This window comes from Pan paniscus, chromosome 6 (genome assembly GCF_029289425.2).
Source record: "Pan paniscus chromosome 6, NHGRI_mPanPan1-v2.0_pri, whole genome shotgun sequence".
Lineage (NCBI taxonomy): Eukaryota > Metazoa > Chordata > Mammalia > Primates > Hominidae > Pan > Pan paniscus.
In genome coordinates this window covers 94,023,333-94,043,433 of record NC_073255.2, presented here as the reverse complement: position 1 = coordinate 94,043,433, position 20,101 = coordinate 94,023,333, and the positions used below count along the sequence as shown (strand labels likewise).

The window sequence follows — 20,101 nt, the reverse complement described above, 5'->3', positions numbered from 1 at the left end:
ATTTTTAGTAGAGACGGGGTTTCGTCATGTTGGCCAGGCTGGTCTCGAACTCCTGGGCTCTAGCGATCCTCCCACCTCAGCCTCCCAAAGTGCTGGGATGACAGGCGTGAGACACTGTACCCAGCCCAGATTATTTCTCAATGTTTTCATTTATGGCTTCTGGAGTTTACGTCATAATTTCATAATTTAGAAATGCCTCTTGGGGATTATTAACACCAATTCTCCCATGGACTTTTGGGGGCTTTTTTTTTCCTTCTCCCTTAAAAAATCATTTAAATATTTTATCTATCTGGAATTTATATTAGTGTAATATGTGAGATGTGGATGCAACCTACTTTTTTCCCCCCAGCTGGCCAGCGAGAGTGTTTTTTTGGGGTGGGGGTGGGGAGGGAAGGAGAGGAAGGTAGGACAATGAGGAGGACAGTAACTGAAGAAGAGAAGCTTTCAGCTCGGTGTGGTGGCTCACACCTGTAATCCCAGCACTTTGGGAGTCTGAGGCGGACGAATCACCTGAGGTCAGGAGTTTGAGATCAGCTTGGCCAACATGGCAAAACTCCGTCTCTACTAAAAATACAAAAATTAGCCAAATGTGGTGGTCCATGCCTGTAATCCCAGCTACTCAGGAGGCTGAGGCAGGAGAATCACTTGAACCCAGGAGGTGGAGGTTGCAGTGAGCCTAGATCTCACCACTACACTTCAGCCTGGGTGACAGAGTGAGACCCTGTCTCAAAAAAAAAAAAAAAAAAAAGAGGCTTCCTTGCCAGTGGGTGTAGCAGAAACCAGAAGTGACATAAACAGTCAGGAAGCTGGCTAGGTGCGGTGGCTCACACCTGTAATCCCAGCACTTTGGGAGGCCAAGGCAGATGGATCACCTGAAGTCAGGAGTTCGAGAGCAGCCTGGCCAATATGGTGAAACCCCATCTCTACTAGAAATACAAAAATTAGCCGGGTGTGGTGGCACAAGTCTGTAATCCCAGCTACTCAGGCAGCTGAGGCAGGAGAATCGCTTGAACTCAGGAGGCAGAGGTTGCAGTGAGCTGAGATGGTGCCCCTGCACTGCAGCCTGGGTGACACAGTGAGACTCCATCCCCCCCCAAAAAGTCAGGAAGCTGCTGAGATCATCCAGGTGAACGGTGAACCCACGTGGCCCCAACTGGAACAGGGACACCAGAAAAGATGACAAGAGGAGGTTCTGGAGATAGAATCCATAGGACCCAGTTATTGGTTCAATGGGAAAAGGCCAAAGAGGTAAAATGCCTGTTTCCTGATGTTTCCTTAGTGATGCTATATTATTAGCAGACAGAGAAGACTCAGTGTTTTAGGAGTTCTGGTTTCAAAAAAAGCAGGGGGCATGGAGTCAAAGTCCAAATTTGAAGCCTCACTGGGACATCCTGGGGAGATGTCCAACAGGGTGTTGAAAAGATGGCACAGAGTATCAGATATCTGGTTGAATTTCTCCACAGCTCTCTCTCCGGGTGAGTGTGGAGTTCAGTCCCTTCATTGGACAGGGATTATGCCCCACCCTGAGGGCTACTGCATTCATCCAACTTGTTGGAGGGACTGGTTCCTGGACATAGGAAACCTGGCACCTGTGCCATGGTAATAATCTCTTTATATAGGATTTTGCTATTTTCACAATATTTTAAAGATGAAGAGTGGATGGGAATGGTGGCTCACATCTGTAATTCCTGCACTTTGGGAGGCCGAGGCAAGGGATCCCTTGAGGCCAGGAGTTCAAGACCAGCTTGGGCAACATAGCGAGACTCTGTCTCTACAAAAAATTTAAAAATTAGGCTAGGTGCAGTGCTCACACCTGTAATCTCAGCACTTTGGGAGGCCAAGGTGGGAGGACTGCTTGAGGTCTGGAGTTTGAGACCAGCCTGGGAAACATGGCAAAACACCATCTCTACAAAAAAATTTCAATCAACTTTCTTTAAAATGAAAAATAAAAATACAAAAATTAGCCAGTTGTGGTGGCGCATGCCTGTAATTCCAGCTACTAGGGAGGCTGAGGCAGGAGGATCACCTGAGCCCAGGAGGTCGAGGCTGCATCCCAGCCTCAGCAACAAAGGGAGACCCTGTTTCAAAAAATAAGTAACATATGTTATTATATAATATATATTATTTATATAATATATAAATATAACAAATACAACATTTATATAATATATAAATGTTATATTTATGTATTATTTTATAAATTAACTTTTTTTTGTGTGAGACGGAGTGTCACTCTGTTGGCCACACTGGAGTGCAGTGGTGTGAACTGGGCTCACTGCAACCTCTGCCTCCCGGGTTCAAGTGGGTCTCCTGCCTCAGTCTCCCCAGTAGCTGGGATTACAGGCACCCGCCACCATGCCCAGCTAATTTTTGTATTTTTAGTAGAGACGGGGTTTTGCCATGTTGGTCAGGCTGGTCTCGAACTCCTGACCTCAGGTGATCCGCCCACCTCAGCCTACCAAAGTGCTGGGATTACAGGCGTGAGCCACCGTGCCTGGGCTATTTTTAAAAGATGGAGAAGGGGCTCTGAGAGAAGTGAGTTGCACAGTGTTGCAAAAGGAATTCACAGCACAGCTAGTAATAATAGTAGTAGTAGTAATAATAACAATGGCGATGAGAACACTTAGTAATGCCGTGCTCTAAATCCTTTAGGAACAAAGGTTATACCACTTAATCTTCATGACCCTGTAAAGTAGAAACCATAGCAGGAGGCAGAGGTGGGCTTCACACCCCGACCGAGGTTGCCAGACTTTTCAAACCCCAGAAGCTCTCTGTATCCCCCCACTCCTCTTCCGGATATCCAGGGCTTGCCTCCTGCTTGGTCACTTCCCACCCCCAACAGGCCGGCCTTCAAAAGCGAGCTTTAGGCAGCGTGGGGGGCCTCACGCCTGTAATCGCAGCGCTTTGAGAGGCCGAGGAGGGAGGATCACTTGAGACCAGTTCGAGACCAACCTGGGCATCATAGCGAGACCGCATCTCTGCAAATAAAATAAAATAAAATTAGCTAGGTGTGGTGGCGCGCCTGTAGTCCCAGCTACTGGGAGGCTGAAGTGGGAGAATCGCCTGAGCACAGGAGTTGAAGGCTGCAGTGAGCTGTGACTGCACCACTGCAATCCAGCCTGGGCGACAGAACGAGACCCTGTCTCTAAAAACAAACGCGCGCCCTCCGCCGTCAGGCTGGATGGAGGGAACCCAGGGAGACGACCTGGGCCTGAAGCCTCGCCAATTTCAGGTGAGGAAACAGGGCCGTGGAGGAGACAATGTGGCGATCACAAGCAAGCGGCGGCCCGAAGGAGGAGGCTAGACCGGCGGGCGCACGGCCACAGTTCTGCAGTGATCCCCGGGAAGGTGGGCAGCCGGCCCGGTGAACTGCAGGGTCCAAGCTGTAGAAGCCGCAGCCGCCGTCGCCAGGCGACTCCGCCACCCCCGGAACCACGCACTTTCATTTCTCCGCGGGGCGACCCAGCCGAGCCGCGAGGGGGCGTGGCCGGGCCGGGCCGTACCAAGAGCGCAAATTTGCAGGGGGAAGCGCGGGGCTCCGGGAATGCACGCGCGGCTCGAGTGGGCGGGGCGGCGGCCCAATGGCCACGCCCCCACCCCCGCGGCCGGCGAAGGCGGTGGTAGCGCCTCAGTGGTGCGGGCCTGCGCCCTGCCCAGGTGCCCGCAGAGAGCAGCCGGGCTGCCAGCGGTGAGTGCTAGCTTTCGCGGCGACGGCGGGGTGGGTGAGGTCGGGCCCCGGGACTCGGGGTTTGCCGGGCGCCTCAGTTCACCGCGGCCGCCTGGCTCTCTGCGTCGGGGTGGGCCCTCGGGCCGGAGCACTGCGCGTCTGGCCCGACGCTCGGGCGGAAGGCATGGCTCCCACCCCGGCCCTCCTCCGCGTCGCCCTTCCCCTAGAGCTCACCTCCCGCGGCGGCCTGAGGGTCGACTTTTCCACAGCTTGGGCCGAGAGAGCCCGGCAGGCCCTCGGCTGAGGATTAGGGCTCGGTATCTCAGGGCTCGGGGTCCAGTCCCCGCGCCGCCGCCCCCCACGGGCTAAGCCACTTTAACTCTCCGAGCCTCAGTTTCCCCATCTGTACGATGAATGGGCCTCGGGAGGCAGCGAATTCTGGGGGTACTTAACGTGAGAGGCGCTCGATGCATGCTCATGGGACTCGAATCTAACCCTGCAGCATCAGGTGGGCTGAGTCGATGGATCACGGGAGCCCCCCAGCCCGGCCTGCATCCCTGAGGGCAGTGCCCCTCGCAGTCAGGTGTCTCGGCGGCCCCCACAACACAGGTACCCGGATCTCCTGGGGGAGCCGGGACACCCTTAGATCGGGGGAGAAATTGGGTAAGAGTTCAAGGTCTCTTGGGCGCCAGGGGGAGGAGAGTGGAGGTTTCAGTGAGCTTGACTTCGACTTTCTGCGTATTGTTTTTCAAAGCGAGTTACCCTTGTGTAAACTGGTGACCACTAATAAGGAGTTTGGGGCTGTTTCAATGAAAGTGGCTGTCTCCTCTCTTAAACCCTTAAAGCTGCAGCCTTGCCTTGCCTTGCCTCTGAGCTTGGCCAAGCTGGATAATGATGCCAGCACAAAAGGAGACAGGACTGGACTGGGTGGCCCTGGTTTGATTCTTGGCACAATAGCAAGATACCTCCTGGAGCCTCCGTTTTCTGATCAGTGGGTCTGGTAGTAAGACAGCCACCCTGCTCTCCCCACAGGGTTGAGATTCTGAGGATCAAGACAGGGTCCCAGAGAGTGGCATCGAGAACTTTAATCCTCCTTGTAAGCAGAACGTTTATGGAACCCTCTGGGATCCAGTATCCCCACCGTTGTTCACTGCTGTAATTCTTCGGGCCTTGCTTTATGGAGAAGGCATTGATTCATTAACCATTTGCAAGTTCTACCTACGGAAATCCCTTTTGAGTGGTTATGGGGTTGGCTTGGTCAGGAGAACAGCTCCAAAGGCCCAGTTAGTAAACCAGGGAACCCAGAAAGGTCCACTTCCTTTTTTTTGGGAGGAGGGCTGTTTTAGGAGTTCTTATTTTCCTTTTAAGAGAGTGGTTTTTGAGCTACTTATGACCTTCATGCCATCTAATGTTGGAAACTTTCGCTGAGCAGATAGCTTATTATAAAAAGTATTTGTACAACATCCGCATTTCAGAGAATGGGATGCTAGCTGCCAGTTGCGTGGTGGTGTGGAAACTTAGGAGTGATCTTAATTTTCCAAAATTCTTCAGGTCTAGCACTTGAAGAAATAATAGGTAGATTTGAAATGAAACAACCCAGGGATATTCCAGAAAACAGCAGCATTGACCGCAGCCAATGTAAATCAGGTGCGGATCGTCCTGGGTAGTAGGAGTTTATAAATGCCACAGAGGATGTTTGCTGCCAGACATACCTGAATTTTAGGACCTGCTGTTGGTTGACTCTGGGTTGATCCACCCTTAACCCCTTGAAAATCAGGATCTGTGTTAGGTAAGTCTGTGTATAATTAGGAGACAGGCCAATTGAAATCAAAACTGCTTGGCAAATCCAGAACATTTACTCGTGAAGTCCATGGAACATTTCAAGTTAAAAATAATTTAGCTCTTAAGTAACTTTTTTTTTTTGTGAGACAGGTCTCTGTCGTGCAGGCTGGAGTGCAGTGGCGCAATCATAGCTCACTGCAGCCTCAACCTCCAGGATTCAAGCAATCCTCCCTCCTCAGCCTCCCAAGTAGTTGGGAGTACAGGCACGCACCACCACACCCAGCTAATTTTTTAAATTTTTTTTAGAGATTTGGTTTGCCATGTTGCCCAGGCTGGTCTCGAATTCTGGGGTTCAAGTGGTCCTCCTGCTTTGACCTCCTAAAGTGCTGAGATTACAGGTGTGAGCCACCGTTCCTGGCTTTCTTATTTCTTCTTTCTTTTTTTTTTTTTTTCTGATGGAAGTTCTTGAAGTTATAGGACCTTTCATGGTTCCAGAGAGGCTGGCCGCCCCTACAAGAGCTTCGATGTCCTTGTGCTTCAGGGAGGAGCCAGAGAAACAGAGGTCAGGCTCTGGCACTAGCACCGTGTGTGGCCTCAATTGAGCATGTAGGGATTTAACTTTCTATTATATGTCAGACTCACTTAAAAATTAAAGTTAGAAAAAGGTGAAATGGAGAAATGACAATTTTCTTTTCTTTTCTTTTTTTGAGATGGAGTCTCACTCTGTCGCCCAGGCTGGAGCGCAGTGGGCTCAGTGCAGCCTCCACCTCCCCCAGGTTCAAGCAATTTTCCTTGCTTGAATTCTGCCTCAGCCTCCTGAGTAGCTGGAATTTCGAGTACCCACCACCTGGCCAAAGATTCTGTGCTCATTAGCACACAGCCTCCCAGGTGGCTACAGCCTTAAAAGACTTTCAAATGCCAATTCTAGGCTGGGAACAGTGGCTCACGCCTGTAATTCCGGCACTTTGGGAGACCAAGGTGGGTGAATTGCTTGAGTCCAGGAGTTTGAGACCAGCCTGGGCAACACGGCAAATCTCTGTCTCTATAAAAAAATACAAATACAAAAATTGACTGGGCATGGTGGCTCACGCCTGTAATCCCAGCACTTTGGGAGGCCGAGGCAGGCAGATCACTTGAGGTCAGAAGTTCGAGACCAGCCTGGCCAACGTGGTGAAACCCCGTCTCTACTAAAAATACAAAAATTAGCCGGTGTGGTGGTGTGCACCTGTAATCCCAACTACTCAGGAGCCTGAGGTAGAAGAATCACTTGAACCTGGGAAGCGGAGGTTGCAGTGAGCCGAGATCGTGCCGCTGCACTCCAGGCTGGGTGACAGAGTGAGACTCTGTCTCAGAAAAAAAAAAAAACCCAAAAAACAACAACTTGTTTTGCTGTGCAGTTTTGTCATCTGGCATTGGGCAGAAATTTGGACCTGCCGGGCAGGTGGGAGAAGCATCTGAGTCAGAGGTCACTTACCTGCTTGCATAGGCCGCTGACCTATACCAAGCCTTAGTTTCTTCATCACTAAAGTCAGAGAAAGAACCCACTCCACCTGCCTCTGGGACAGCTCAGAATGTGTTACCCTTTCAACAGTGGGTCCTTCTTCATCTTCTTGGCGCTGTTTGGATCCCTGTAGTGTGACACATAAAAAAGCACACATCCGGCCTTAGGATATGTGTAGGCTCTGGTTCGGGCACTTGAGAACTCTCACAGGGAGGGAAGCAAGCATACAATTCAACAAGAATGGCACGGTGTGTTGCATTCATTCTCAAGATGATGGGGTGAGGCTTTTATTAGTGCTGAGCCTGCTGTTTGTTTTCACAGCAGGGCTCCAGGGGAGAGGTGATGTTTGAGTTGGGTCTCGGAGGATTGCTAGGAGTTCTCTGAGCCCACCCAGGCACACCAGCTCTGGGGGCATGTAGGGTGTAGATTGCATGGGGCTGAGGTCGCGTGGTGGCACTTGTCTGAAATGGTCCTAGGAACCATGGGAAGAGATGGGGAGGTGTTTTAAAAGGTCAGGGCTATGTGACTAGCTCAGATCAGTGTTGTGTTTTTTTTTTTTTTTTTTTTTTAGACAGAGTCTCACTCTGTCACCCAGGCTGGAGTGCAGTGGTGCGATCTTGGCTCACTGCAACCTCTGTCTCCTGGGTTCAAGCAATTCTTGTGCCTCAGCCTCCCGAGTAGCTGGGATTACAGGCACCCGCCACCAGGTCCGGCTCAGGACAGTGTTTTCTTGTACTGAATATTCTCTTACTGCCTAATATCCTCTCTGGGTGAATGAACAACCATTTGGGAAATTTTTACTGTGTCTAAATTTGTAATCATACTGTTTTAGAGCTCTACATCTTAAAAGTTTTTCCTCCCCAAGCGAGATGTTTACGTCAGTTGTGTTCTTGTTGGGATTAGTGTGCACACGCCTGTCTGCGTCTGTGCGTGCGTGTGCGTGTGTGTGTGTGTGTGTGTGTATATACATATAAGAGGGAGAGAAGATGGAGGAATTCCATGGGGGCAGACCATGGTTCTTTGCAGATTGGTGGCTCCAGTTGGTTGGGTTCACTGGAGCCACGTTCATCAGTTTGTTTCTTTCTTTCCTTTTCTCTCTCTCTCTCTCTATATATATTTATTTATTTATTTATTTATTTATTTATTATTTGTAGAAGTGGGGTCTGGCTATGTTGCCCAGGCTAGTTTCAAACTCCTGGCCTCAAGTGAGCCTCCTATCTCAGCCTCCCAAAACGCTGGGATTACAGGCATGAGCCACTGCGCCCAGCCCAGTAACTGTTACTCCTGACGCTGGTCGGTGTGGCAACTCAGTTGATGCTTGGACGTGTTGTGAACAAAGCCCCGGGGAACCTGATCCTTCTGGTGGCTTGTGCAGCAAACTGTTGATGTGGGAAGCTTATTTATTTCACTTGTTAAAGAGGTGACTTGGATAGGGGGATATCTAAGAATTGTCCTTTAATTGGAGTGCTGGAGGGTGTGGCATTCGGATCTCCTTTGTGCAGCATCTGTACATAGCTGAGAGAATTGTACACATAATTTCCCGAAATGCGTCAGTTTCAAGGCTAACTTAGAATATGTTGGTGGCCAGACTGTGGTGCTGTCAGCTGTGGACTGTTCTCCAAGAGTTGAATTTCTTTTTTTTTTTTTTTTTTTTGAGACAGAGTCTGACTCTCTCGCCTAGGCTGGAGTGCAGTGGTGTGATCTTGGCTCACTGCAACCTCTGCCTTCCAGGTTCAAGCAATTCTCCTGCCTCAGCCTCCCAAGTAGCTGGGATTACAGGCGCGTGCCATCACGCCCGGCTAATTTTTTTTTGTATTTTTAGTAGAGATGAGGTTTCACTGTGTTGGCCAGGCTGGTTTCAAACTCCTGACCTCAAGTGATCCACCCGCCTCAGCCTCCCAAAGTGCTAGGATTACCAGGCGTGAGCCACCATGTCCAGCTTATAAGAATTGAATTCTTTAGGAGACATTTGGTAGGAGAATAGAAGGGGAAAAGTTGCCTTTTGTCTACTTGGATGTAGTAATGAGGAGGAAGATGGGGCATTGTGGGGCGTGTCCTCTAACTTGGAACAGATGTAATTTATTTCTAGGTGACAGTTAAGAACAGTGCTTACTCATTCTATTTATCTACCCTCCTTTTATCTTCGGCACTTTTTCCTACAGCCCTGTTTCTGAGCTCAGCGTCACATCACCTCTGCGGTGGTGATGCCAGTGTTCTTAGAGCACTGTGTCCTAGTGATACTTTGATCTTCGTGGGCATGCATCATCAGTGCATTGGGTAGGCTGGGCCTGTACAAAGGTTTGCAGGTTTGGTTAGGAACACGTGAACTACGGTCACCTTTCTGAACTTTCTGAACTCATGTGTAGTGACCATAGGTCACCTGGGTTGAGTTTTCAACACTGCAAACAGAGATGGCAGTTCTTGAATACACAGGAGAGTGCATTAGCCAGTGGTGCCCGGCATCATTCAGAGTGCAGTTTGGCATCAGAAATGTTCCGTCAGGTATTTGTGGTCTTGTGGAGAAAAGCCACTGTTGGTTTTGGTGAAGGGCTTCAGACCCTTTGACTGCTCATGAAACCACACAGTCTTAACATGGACACGTTGGACGCGTTCCTTACGTAACGTGATTTGCAAACTCAGGAGTCATTCAGCGTCACAGCAGTGATCAAAAGCTCCCAGCCCATCTACCCGAAACCTCCACAACAAGAGCTCTGTCAGTGGCCTCACCGACTTCCTGGGCCCTGAAGCTCCAAGGACAAAAGACTCCTGTCCCTTTTCCCATCCTCTCCATTCTGGGTCTCCCATCACCACCAAGTCCTGTAAGTTTTTAGTCTTTTTTTTTTTTTTTTTTTTGAGACAGATTCTCGCTCTGTTGTTCAGAGTGCAGTGACACAATCTCAGCTCACTGCAACCTCTGCCTCCCAGGTTCAAGTGATTCTCCTGCCTCAGCTTCCCGAGTAGCTGGGATTATAGGTGCGCGGCACCGCGCCCAGCTAATTTTTGTATTTTTAGTAGAGACAGGGTTTCACTGTGTTGGCCAGGCTGGTCTCGAACTCCTGACCTCAGGCGCTCTGCCTGCCTCGGCCTCCCAAAGTGCTGGGATTACAGCAGGCGTGAGCCACCACGCCCGGCCCTTTAAATCTCTTTCCACTGCTGTGGTCTTACTGTAGCCCCTCGTCACTTCCTGCTGCGCTGACCCGTAATTGACCCATAATTCTCCCTCTCTTCCCCTCCCCACCACGTTCCAAGATCTGTCCATGGTACCATTGCTGGTTGATCTTGGAACCCTGCTTCGGTCACCCCTCCTTTCTCTTCGCCCAGACTGGAGTGCAGTGGCAAGATTTGGCTCACTGCAACCTCCACCTGTCAGGTTCAAGTGATTCTCCTGCCTCAGCCTCCCGAGTAGCTGGCACTACAGGCACGTGCCTCCACACCTAGCTAATTTTTGTATTTCTAGTAGAGACAGGGTTTCATCATGTTGGCCAGGCCAGTCTCGAACTCCTGGCCTTAAGTGGTCCACCCAGCTCAGCCTCCCAAAGTGCTGGGATAATAGGCAGGAGCCACTGTGCCCGGTCACTGTCACTGTCTTATTGCATGTTTTCTTCTTCATCTGCTTTCATAAAGGATAAATAGTGACTTAATAAAAGGTGTCTAATTCTCCCCTCCCTAGTGGCAATACGGTTGGACTAGAAGGTGAATTCAGTTGAGAACAGGGAACCTATCATTTCTGCGAGTGTAAGCTGGGGCATAGAACAATGCCAGGCATAAGGTAGGCACTTGGATGAATGGATGAATGAATAAATATGGCTTCTGTCCCCCAAGTTTACTGCTGAGCTTTCTCCTGCATATTGACTGAGCTCAGATGTCAAAATTGGGTCTGATCTGTAGTTTTTTTTTTTTTTTTTTTTTTTTTTTTTTTGAGACAGAGCCTGTCACTCTGTCGCCCAGGCTGGAGTGCAGTGGCGCAATCTTGGCTCACTGCAACCTCTGCCTCCTGGGTTCAAGCAATTCTCGTGCCTCAACCTCCTGAGTAGCTGGAATTATAGGTGTGTGCCATCACGCCTGGCTAATTTTTTGTAATTTTAGTACAGATGGGGTTTCACCATGTTGCCCAGCTGGTCTCGAATGCCTGACCTGAAGCAGTCTGCCCGCCTCGGCCTTCCGAAGTGCTGGGATTACAGGCGTGAGCCACTGCGCCTGGCCTGGTCTGTACTTCTGAAGATTATTCCAAAGTACAGTAGGAACTTTTGGTAGGACTTTAGTTTTCCATCCAGGTATAAAATTTTGTGTCAGTGGTGGGGTTGTGCATGTTCAGTAGCTGCAACACTAGAAAGATGGCAAAGCAGGAGCAAAGAAAAATCCCTTTGGCTCCAGAAAATCTGAAAGCAGAAGGCTTACCAAGGCCTCAAAGCCACCCAGTCAAAGTAGGCACTTTTGGCAAAGGAGGAGCAGAGGGAAGGAAAAGAGCTCAGGTTTAAACGACTGGAATCATTCCTACATGATTCCTGGTGGCAGAAACATGACAAGGTGTGTCTCAGACGACTAGAAGTAAAACCTCACACCTTGGAATCGCCAGATAAACATTCCTTGGCCTTTGCTGTACGCGTCGAAAGGATTGATGGTGTGAGTTTACTGGTGCGGAGAGCCATTGCAAGACTTCGCCTAAAGAAAATTTTTAGTGGTGTCTTTGTAAAAGTCACCCCCCAGAACCTAAAAATGCAGCGTATAGTATGTAACCTTATGTGACCTGGGGATTTCCAAATCTGAAGTCTGTCCAGGAACTCATTTTGAAACGTAGACAAGCCAAGGTCAAGAATAAGACCATCCCTCTGACAACACAGTGATTGAGGAGCACCTGGGAAAGCTTGGTGTCATTTGCTTGGAAGACCTCATTCATGAAATTGCCTTCCCAAGGAAGCATTTCCAGGAGATCTCATGGTTCTTGTCCCCTTTCCACCTCTCAGTGGACTGTCATGCTACCAAAAATAGTGGACTTTCTGAAGGAGATTGGCACACCTCCATCTTCTTGGGGGTGTGTGCATCAATCAGCTCATCTGCCAGCTGAACTAGAGCCAGGTGCCAAACTACAGTAAATTTTTATCAATGAACTGGAAGCTTGTGTTATTTTTGGGGGCGGGGTGGAATTTTTATCAAGTATCTTCAGAGAAGATTATTTCCTGCTTTATCTTCAAAAACTGGAAAGGAAGGGTCAAAGGAAAGACAGTGGCTGGCCGGGCCCGGTGGCTCACGCCTATAATCCTAGCACTTTGGGAGGCTGAGGCGGGCAGATCACCTGAGGTCGGGAGTTCGAAACCAGCCTGACCAACATGGAGAAACCCCGTCTCTACTAAAAATACAAAAATTAGCTGAGCGTGGTGGCACACGCCTGTAATCCCAGCTACTGGGGAGGCTGAGGCAGGAGAATCACTTGAACCCGGGAGGCGGAGGTTGTGGTGAGCCAAGATCGGACCTTTGTCCTCCAGCCTGGGCAACAAGAGCGAAACTCCATCTCAAAAAAAAAAAAAGAAAAGAAAAGACAGTAGCTTACGTTCATGGCAGCACCTCTCATCACAGTCCAGTTCCAAGGAAAAATTCCAGCGTTTTCTACATTGGCTGCTGCCTCGTCTGAAATCACATTTTGTGGAGAAAGGAGTCTTGCTTTGTTGCATCTTCTATCCTAGGGTTTAATGTTGGTGAATGAGTAACTCTAGCATTTGTACAAGGCTCCCTAAGAGTCCTGCAGCAGTCGACCAAGCCCGGGGACATAATTGAATCCGGAGATTCCTGGGGCCTTGAAAAAGGCTTGAAATATACATAGGAAGAAAGGCACAAAAATAAATGCTCACTTGTCTCTACAAAAAAAAAGAAAAGAAAAATTGTGTCTCAAGTTCCTTCTGTAGTTGATAATTTATTCAGTAATCATTTTATAATTGAAGAAGAATATTCTGACTCTTTCTAAATCTTTCTAGATCAGTTACCTGGATGCTGAAGACATGAATAAATTTGTTTATTTTAAAAATCCTAGGGCCTGGCACAGTGGCTCATGCTTATAATCTTAGCACTGTGGGAGGCCGAGGTGGACGGATCACTAGAGCCCAGGAATTCAAGACCATCCTGGGCCACATGGCAAAACACCATCTCTATTTAAAAATTAGTGTTTTTAAACATCAGTGTTTAAAAATTAGCTGGGTGTGGTGGTGTGTACCTGTCATCCCAGCTACTTGGGAGGCTGAGGTGGGAGGATCACCTGGGCCCAGGGAGGTTGAGGCTGCAGTGAGCCATGATCAGACCACTGCACACCAACCTGGGTGATAGAGTGAGACCCCCATCTCAAAATATACAGTAATAAATGAAAAATAGAAAATTCCCCAAATAAATAAATAATAGAAAATTCTAATGAAAATAAAAGGAGTTGAGTGTAACCGTTGAGTGTCTGCGCTGGGTGTTTATGTCTCATGTAACCAATGTAGCACTGTGAGCATGGTCATCCCAGAGACGGACTGTGATAAATCGTGTGCCCAGGATCCCAGAGTGCGTAGGTGGCATATCTAGGTTTTGAACCAAGGTCTGTTGGCCTTTTATAGCTCAACTGGGTTGTGAGTTTGTTGAATTTCACTTTCCATGCTTTCCCCAACCTAACCAAAAACCAGAGGGGGAACTGAAAGCTGAGAGCCTAGTAATTGAGAAAAGGACTCTGGGAGGTGATGGTGTCAAAAAGCAGTCCAGGGAAGCTCTTGTGGTTGAGCACACAGCTCTGCCCAGAGCTTCCTAGATGCCAAGGCAAAGAAGGATGGGGTTACATAGCAAGCGTTATTGGAAAAAGGAAGCCGACCAGTTTCTCATTAGTATTTTTCAGCTGGGCGCGATGGCTCATATCTGTAGTCCCAGCACTCTGGGAGGCTGAGGCAGGAGGATCACTTGTGGCCAGGAGTTTGAGACCAGCCTGGGCAAGAGAGAGAGAGAGACCCTGTCCCTTCAACAAGAAAATACACATTTAAAATATTAGCCAGGCATGGTGGTGTGCACCTGTAGTCCCAGCTACTCAAGAGGCTGAAGCAGGACGATCGCTTGAGCCTGAGAGTTCAAGGCTGTAGTAAGCTATGATTGCACCACGACACTGCAGCCTGGGTGATGGAGCAAGACCCCATCTCTTAAATTTTTTTTAAAAAGTGCTTTTCCCTGGGCCTTTACACGAGGATCATTGAATAAAGCAGTGGTCAGCAGCCCATGTACTCAGCAAGTATTTGTAGAGCACCACGTACGTGCCAAGCTCTCTTCGAGGTGCTGGGACTACTTTTGTGTGTGGAAAAGACCAACAAGATGAAAGATGATGTTGGCCTAGGCCAGGGTGGAGGCACTGTTTTCAAGAACAGGAGTGTTCCCACAGGTGACCCTTTCTGGGTCCCATCTAGGTAAGAGGCTGAGAGGTTCAGGCTCGGTTGTAAATTCTGTAAGGGCAGTTCTTTGGGAGGTGTGAGCAAGAGAATGGAATCAGAGCGATTATTTTAGCAGGCAGGAGTGAAGCTTGAGAATCTGGCAGAGTGAGGAGCGATCTTGTGCCAGAGTGAGAGGCAGCCAGTCCAAAGTGAAGGTTCTGAAGCTCTTGGTACCTCCCACGTACAGTGCCCTGCTTTTTTTTTCTTTCTCTTTTCTCTCTCTTTTTTTTTTTTTTTTTTAAGGCAGGACACTTGCTCTGTCACCCAGGATCATTGCTCACTGCAGTCTCAAACTCCTTAAGCCCTTCCAAGTAGCTGGGACTACAGGCACACACCACCATGCTTGGCTAGTTTTTCTTTCTTTTTGCAGAGATGGGGTCTTGCTATGTTGCCCAGGCCGATCTCAAACTCCTGGGCTCAAACGATCCTCCTGTTGACCTCCCAAAGTGCTGGAATTACAGGCATGAGCCACTGTACCTGGACCCCTGCTATTTTTCCTGTGATATTTGAAAAGCTTGGCTTGGTTTCTTGCCCTTTAGTAGGTGATTTCAGGCAGAGCCACGAGGTCTTAGAAAGCAGCACGGCTCTGTTCCGATGCTCCTGGCTGAAGGGCCAGTGTGCTGTGCCATTGAGGGAGAAGCATTGACTCTGGTCTGGGAGATTCTGTTCATTTAGTCATTCAGCAAACAAATATTGAGTGCTGGCCAGGCGTGGTGGCTCACACCTGTAATCCCAGCACTTTGGGAGGCCGAGGCGGGCAGATCACCTGAGGTCGCGAGTTCGAGACCGGCCTGACCAACATGGAGAAACCTGTCTCTACTAAAAATACAAAATTAGCCAGGCATGGTGGTGCATGCCTGTAATCCCAGCTACTTGGGAGGCTGAGGCAGGAGAATCGCTTGAACCCGGGGGGCAGAGGTTGCAGTGAGCTGAGGTTGCGCCATTGCATTCCATCCAGCCTGGGCAACAAGAGCGAAACTCCGTCTCAAAAAAACAAAAAACAAAAACAAATATTGAGCACTCATGTTATGCAAAGTCTGATGAGCACCAGGGTTACAGAGGTGCAGGATAGCTCCACCCAGACACGAGACTAATCCTGTGTCCTTCTGCAGGGATTATTTCATCTTGGGCAATGCTGTCATCTGATGATGTGGCCAGGATGTCAGCTGCAAAATGAACCACAGGTCATTCAGTGAGGCTGCGTCTACCTGTAACTTTGCCGTATCCTAAAAAGGTCTTGAAGGGCAGACAGATGGTTGATAGAATAGCTCTGGAGACAGTTGGTCTGGGTTTGAATCCTGGTTCCACCATTTATCGATTCCCTGATGTTGGACAAGGTCCTTTAACCTTTGTGATAATTACAGCTCCTGTATGTCAGAGCAGTGTTAAAACACTGTTCATTAGTTAAAAACAAATCAGGGCCGGGCTTGGTGGCTCACACCTGTAATCCCAGCACTTTGGGAGATTGAGGTGGGCTAATGGCTTGAGCCCAGGAGTTCGAGACCAACCTGGGCAACATGGCGAAACCCCGTATCTTAACAAAAAATTAATGGGGCTTGGTGGTGGGCACCTGTAGTCCCAGCAACGCAGGAGGCTGGGTTGTCATCACGCCACTGTACAGCAGCCTGGCTGACAGAGTGAGACCCTGTCTCAAAAAAAAAAACAAAAAAAAAAAACCCCAAAAAACAAAAACCAGGTCAGGAGTGGGGAGTGACTGCTGATGAGTGTGGGATTTCCTTTTGAGGGTATGAAGATGCTCTGGAATCTGGTAGTGGTGATGCTTGCACAATGGGTGAATATAGTGAAAACCACTGAATTTTATACTTTAAAATGATGAATTTTATGGTGTGTGAATTCTGTCTCAGTTTTTTTTTTTTTTTTTTTTTTTTGAGACTGACTTTCGCTCTGTGGTCCAGGCTGGAGTGCAGTGGCCCAATCTCAGCCCACTGAAACCTCTGCCTCCCGGGTTCCAGTGATTCTCTTGCCTCAGCCTCCTGAGTAGCTGGGATTACAGGTGCCCACCACCACGCCCAGCTAATTTTTGTATTTTTAGTAGAGACGGGGTTTCACCATGTTGGCCAGACTGGTCTCGAACTCCTGACCTCAAGTGATCTTGCCCTCCTCGGCCTGAGGCATGAGCCACTGCTCCCAGTCTCTCAGGTTTCTTTTTTTTTTTTTGAGACAGAGTCTTGCTCTGTTGCCCAGGCTGGAGTACAGTGGAACAATCTCCACTTACCACAACCTCCACCTCCTAGGTTCAAGTGATTCTCCTGCCTCAGCCTCCCAAGTAGCTGGGATTACAGGCACACACTGCCATACCCAGCTAATTTTTGTATTTTTAGTAGAGATGGGGTTTCACTATGTTGGCCAGGCTGGTCTCGAACTCCTGACCTTGTGATCCACCCACCTCGGCCTCTCAAAGTACTGGGATTACAGGTGTGAGCCACCGCACCCGGCTTCTATCTCAGTTTTTAAAAATCAGGTTTATAGGTCATGAGTTCTTGAGCAACTAGACTCCCACCAGTTGTGCCTCCAGTTCCCTGTCACCTTGAGCTAGTCGTGGACACCTGCAGCAGACGTATGTTCACTGCGTGTTTCTGGGCTCCCACACATTTCTAAGCCCTCTTGAAGTTAACTTCGGGTAATGGCCTGTGAGAGGAAGTCACGTATGTCACTTCTGGATGGAAGCATTTAAGAGCCAGGGCCGGGCCCTCCAACAATCTTCTTCCCATCGGGACGGCCCCGGAAGTTGAACATTGAGATGGTGGAATGACAAGAGAAAAAGCTGCTTGAACCACTGAGTCACCTTATGGAGGCCAAGGGCCTAGCGGAGTCACCCTGCCCACACTAGACGTTGCTTAGAGTTCAGCTTGAAGCCATGTGATGTGGGTCACTGCCCAGGAGGACTTTTTTCTAGTGCTGTGGCCTGGAGGACTTTCCCTCTAGCCTCTCATGCAGGTGTACTGTGTGATGTCGTGGGTCTCTTTTCTAACAGGAAGCCCCAGTGGGTGCAGCAGAGCCGTGGCTCTCCCAACTCAAGCACATCTCCACAGCTAGCTGCCGGCAAGTACGCAGCTCTCTTGGTGGTGTCTGAGAAATGGAGCATTAAGCCCTCAGTCTAAAGGAGCATCTTGGGTAACCTAGTGTACCTGTCTCGAGCAGCAGGCATAGTACAATGTCAGGCCAGCACCAAAGGATTTTGTCTTCCTTGTAAGACAACATGGGGCAATAGAAAGCTCTGTATGGGCAATCTTGTAAATGGTATGATAATTATGATGCTTTTATAGACACCGCATGACCGTCCTTAGTCACCATAGCGATGGGATCTAATTATTACTGACTTGTTCATGTTGTGGGTTTTTAGTAACCCTACTGCCCACATTCTAGAATTTAAACACATGCTGTGAATATCCAAGCACAGGTCACAGAGATGACCTAGAGTTGGTGCTCAGTACACTTTTTTTGTTTTTTTGAGACCGAGTCTGGCTCTATCGCCCAGGCTGGAGTGCAGTGGTGCGATTTCAGCTCAGCGCAACCTCCGCCTCCCGGGTTCAAGTGATTTTCCTGCCTCAGCCTCCTGAGTAGCTGGGATTACAGAGCATGCACCACCATGCCCAGCTACTTTTTGTATTTTTAGTTTCACCATGTTGGCCAGGCTGGTCTTGAACTCCTGACCTCAGGTGATCTTCCCACTTTGGCCTCCCAAAGTGCTGGGATAACAGGTGTGAGCCACCGCGCCCGGCCTCAATACACATGTGATTGACACCAGCCTTGAATGCATAGCAATGACCGAACGTCAAGGTGAAACGCAAGCAACGCTGGGGAAGGAATGACCAATACGGTGCCCTCTGAGGCCTCAGCCCAGGGGCCATCTGGCTTGTCTGTCTCATTAGTACCATTGTTCCCTGTCAGCTTGTGGAAGAGCTGATTTGAAACCACTTGTTGGACCGAAGGAAGCCACCCACTGACCAATACCTGTTCTGTGGGTGAAGCTGTCGCCCAGAGCACCCCCTGTGACTCTGTGGTCCTCTATGCACTAGTAGAAACTCTGTTTTTGCTGAATGGCACAGCCCACTACTAGCTGAATGTGGGGTGACAGTAGCCAGCATGAGAACCATCAAGACCATTGTGGGCCAGGAGTTGGGTCACCCCTTCCTTGTCTAGGGTTGCAACAAGAAGTGACAGAGAGGGTCCCACAAGGTCTTTAAATCTCCCTCTGTAAGTTGTGGGAATTTCAGTAACTTGCTTGGTCCTTAGGGCTTTGAATCTGAGTCTATAAAATGGGTGAAATAATATTTCTCTAAACAGGTTTATCATATGCATCAAAAGAAATTGTAGAAGGTGCCTAGCCAGGGTGCTTGGCACATAGTAGGTGTTGAGTGAACGTTGGTTGCATTGCTTGGCTCCTCCTTAGTGAGCCTGTAGTAAACACAGTGCTGTGTAGACTAGGCAGGCCTTTCTCTCTTCTGCAATTCTGAGTGCTTTTTCTTAAGAACCAAGGGGTACTAACCCTTGTTTTAGAGACATTCAGAAACTAGCCAGGTGTAGTGGTGTGCACCTGTAGTCCCAGCTCCTCGTGAGGCTGAGGTGGGAGGATCACTTGATCCTGGGAGGTAGAGGTTGTGGTGACCTATGATTGCACCACTGCACTCCAGCCTGGACAACAGAGCAAGACCCTGTCTAAAAATAAATAAAATAAAATAAATAAATAAATGTAAACAAGGAAATAGAAAACGTTTATACTGACGGAGTCTCGCTGTGTCGCCCAGGCTGGAGTGCAGTGGCACGATCTTGGCTCACTGCAGCCTCCACCTCCCGGGTTCAAGTGATTCTCCTGCCTCAGCCTCCCAAGTAGCTGGAATTACAGGCATGTGCCACCACGCCCGTCTAATTTTGTATTTTTAGTAAAGACAGGGTTTCTCCATGTTGGTCAGGCTGGTCTCCAACTCCCGACCTCAGGTGATCTGCCCACCTCGACCTCCCAGAGTGCTGGGATTACAGGCATGAGCCACCTTGCCCGGCCCTTATGTATTTATTTTTTAAAGACAGGGTCTTGCTCTGTCACCCAGGCTGGAGTGCAGTGTTGGGATCATATCTCACTGTAACCCCCAATTCCTGGGCTCAAGTGATCCTCTAACCTCAGCCTCCTGAGTAGCGGGGACTACAGGTGTGCACCACCACACCTCACTAATTTTTTAATTTTCTGTAGAGATGGGGTTTCACTATGTTACCCAGGCTGGTCTCAAACTCCTGGCCTCAATCCATCCTCCCGCCTCAGCCTCTCAATGTGCTGGGATTACAGGCATGAGCCACTGTGCCTGTCCAGCAACAATATTTATAACAGCCCCCAAAAGGAAACAATCCAAGTATCCATCACCCATTGAATGGATAAACAAAATGTGGTATATCCATACGATGAAATGTTACTCAGGCATGAAGAGGAATGAAGGGCTTTTATGCATGCCACAACGTGGATGGACCTTGAAGACATTATTCTAAGTGAAAGAAGCCAGTTACAAAGGGCCACTTATTGTGTGATTTTATTTATTTATTTATCTATTTATTTATTTATTTATTTGAGACACAGTCTCCCTCTCTCACCCAGGCTATAATGCAGTGGTGCAGTCTTGGCTCACTGCAACCTCCACCTCCCAGGTTCAAGCGATTCTCCTGCCTTAGCCTCCCGAGTAGCTGGGATTACAGGCGCCTGTCATC

General features: G+C 49.0%; 1 protein-coding gene and 1 pseudogene across 2 annotated transcripts in view; both read left to right on the top strand.

The window, feature by feature from the left end:
* The first annotated feature begins 3,111 nt into the window (after nt 1-3,111).
* LOC100990437 (NADPH--cytochrome P450 reductase) overlaps nt 3,112-20,101 on the top strand; it is a 71,399-nt gene continuing 54,409 nt past the window's right edge. The window contains exon 1 of one of the 2 annotated variants that reach the window (XM_003808918.4): nt 3,112-3,688. In XM_003808918.4, coding sequence (XP_003808966.2) covers nt 3,582-3,688 — 107 coding nt within the window. In that variant the 5' untranslated portion in view covers nt 3,112-3,581. Of the gene's footprint in view, nt 3,689-10,619; nt 10,720-20,101 lie in introns of those variants that run through there. The other variant, XM_063605922.1, reaches the window with a different exon arrangement.
* Nucleotides 10,692-19,108, top strand: LOC129398165 (ribosomal protein uL30-like; annotated as a pseudogene).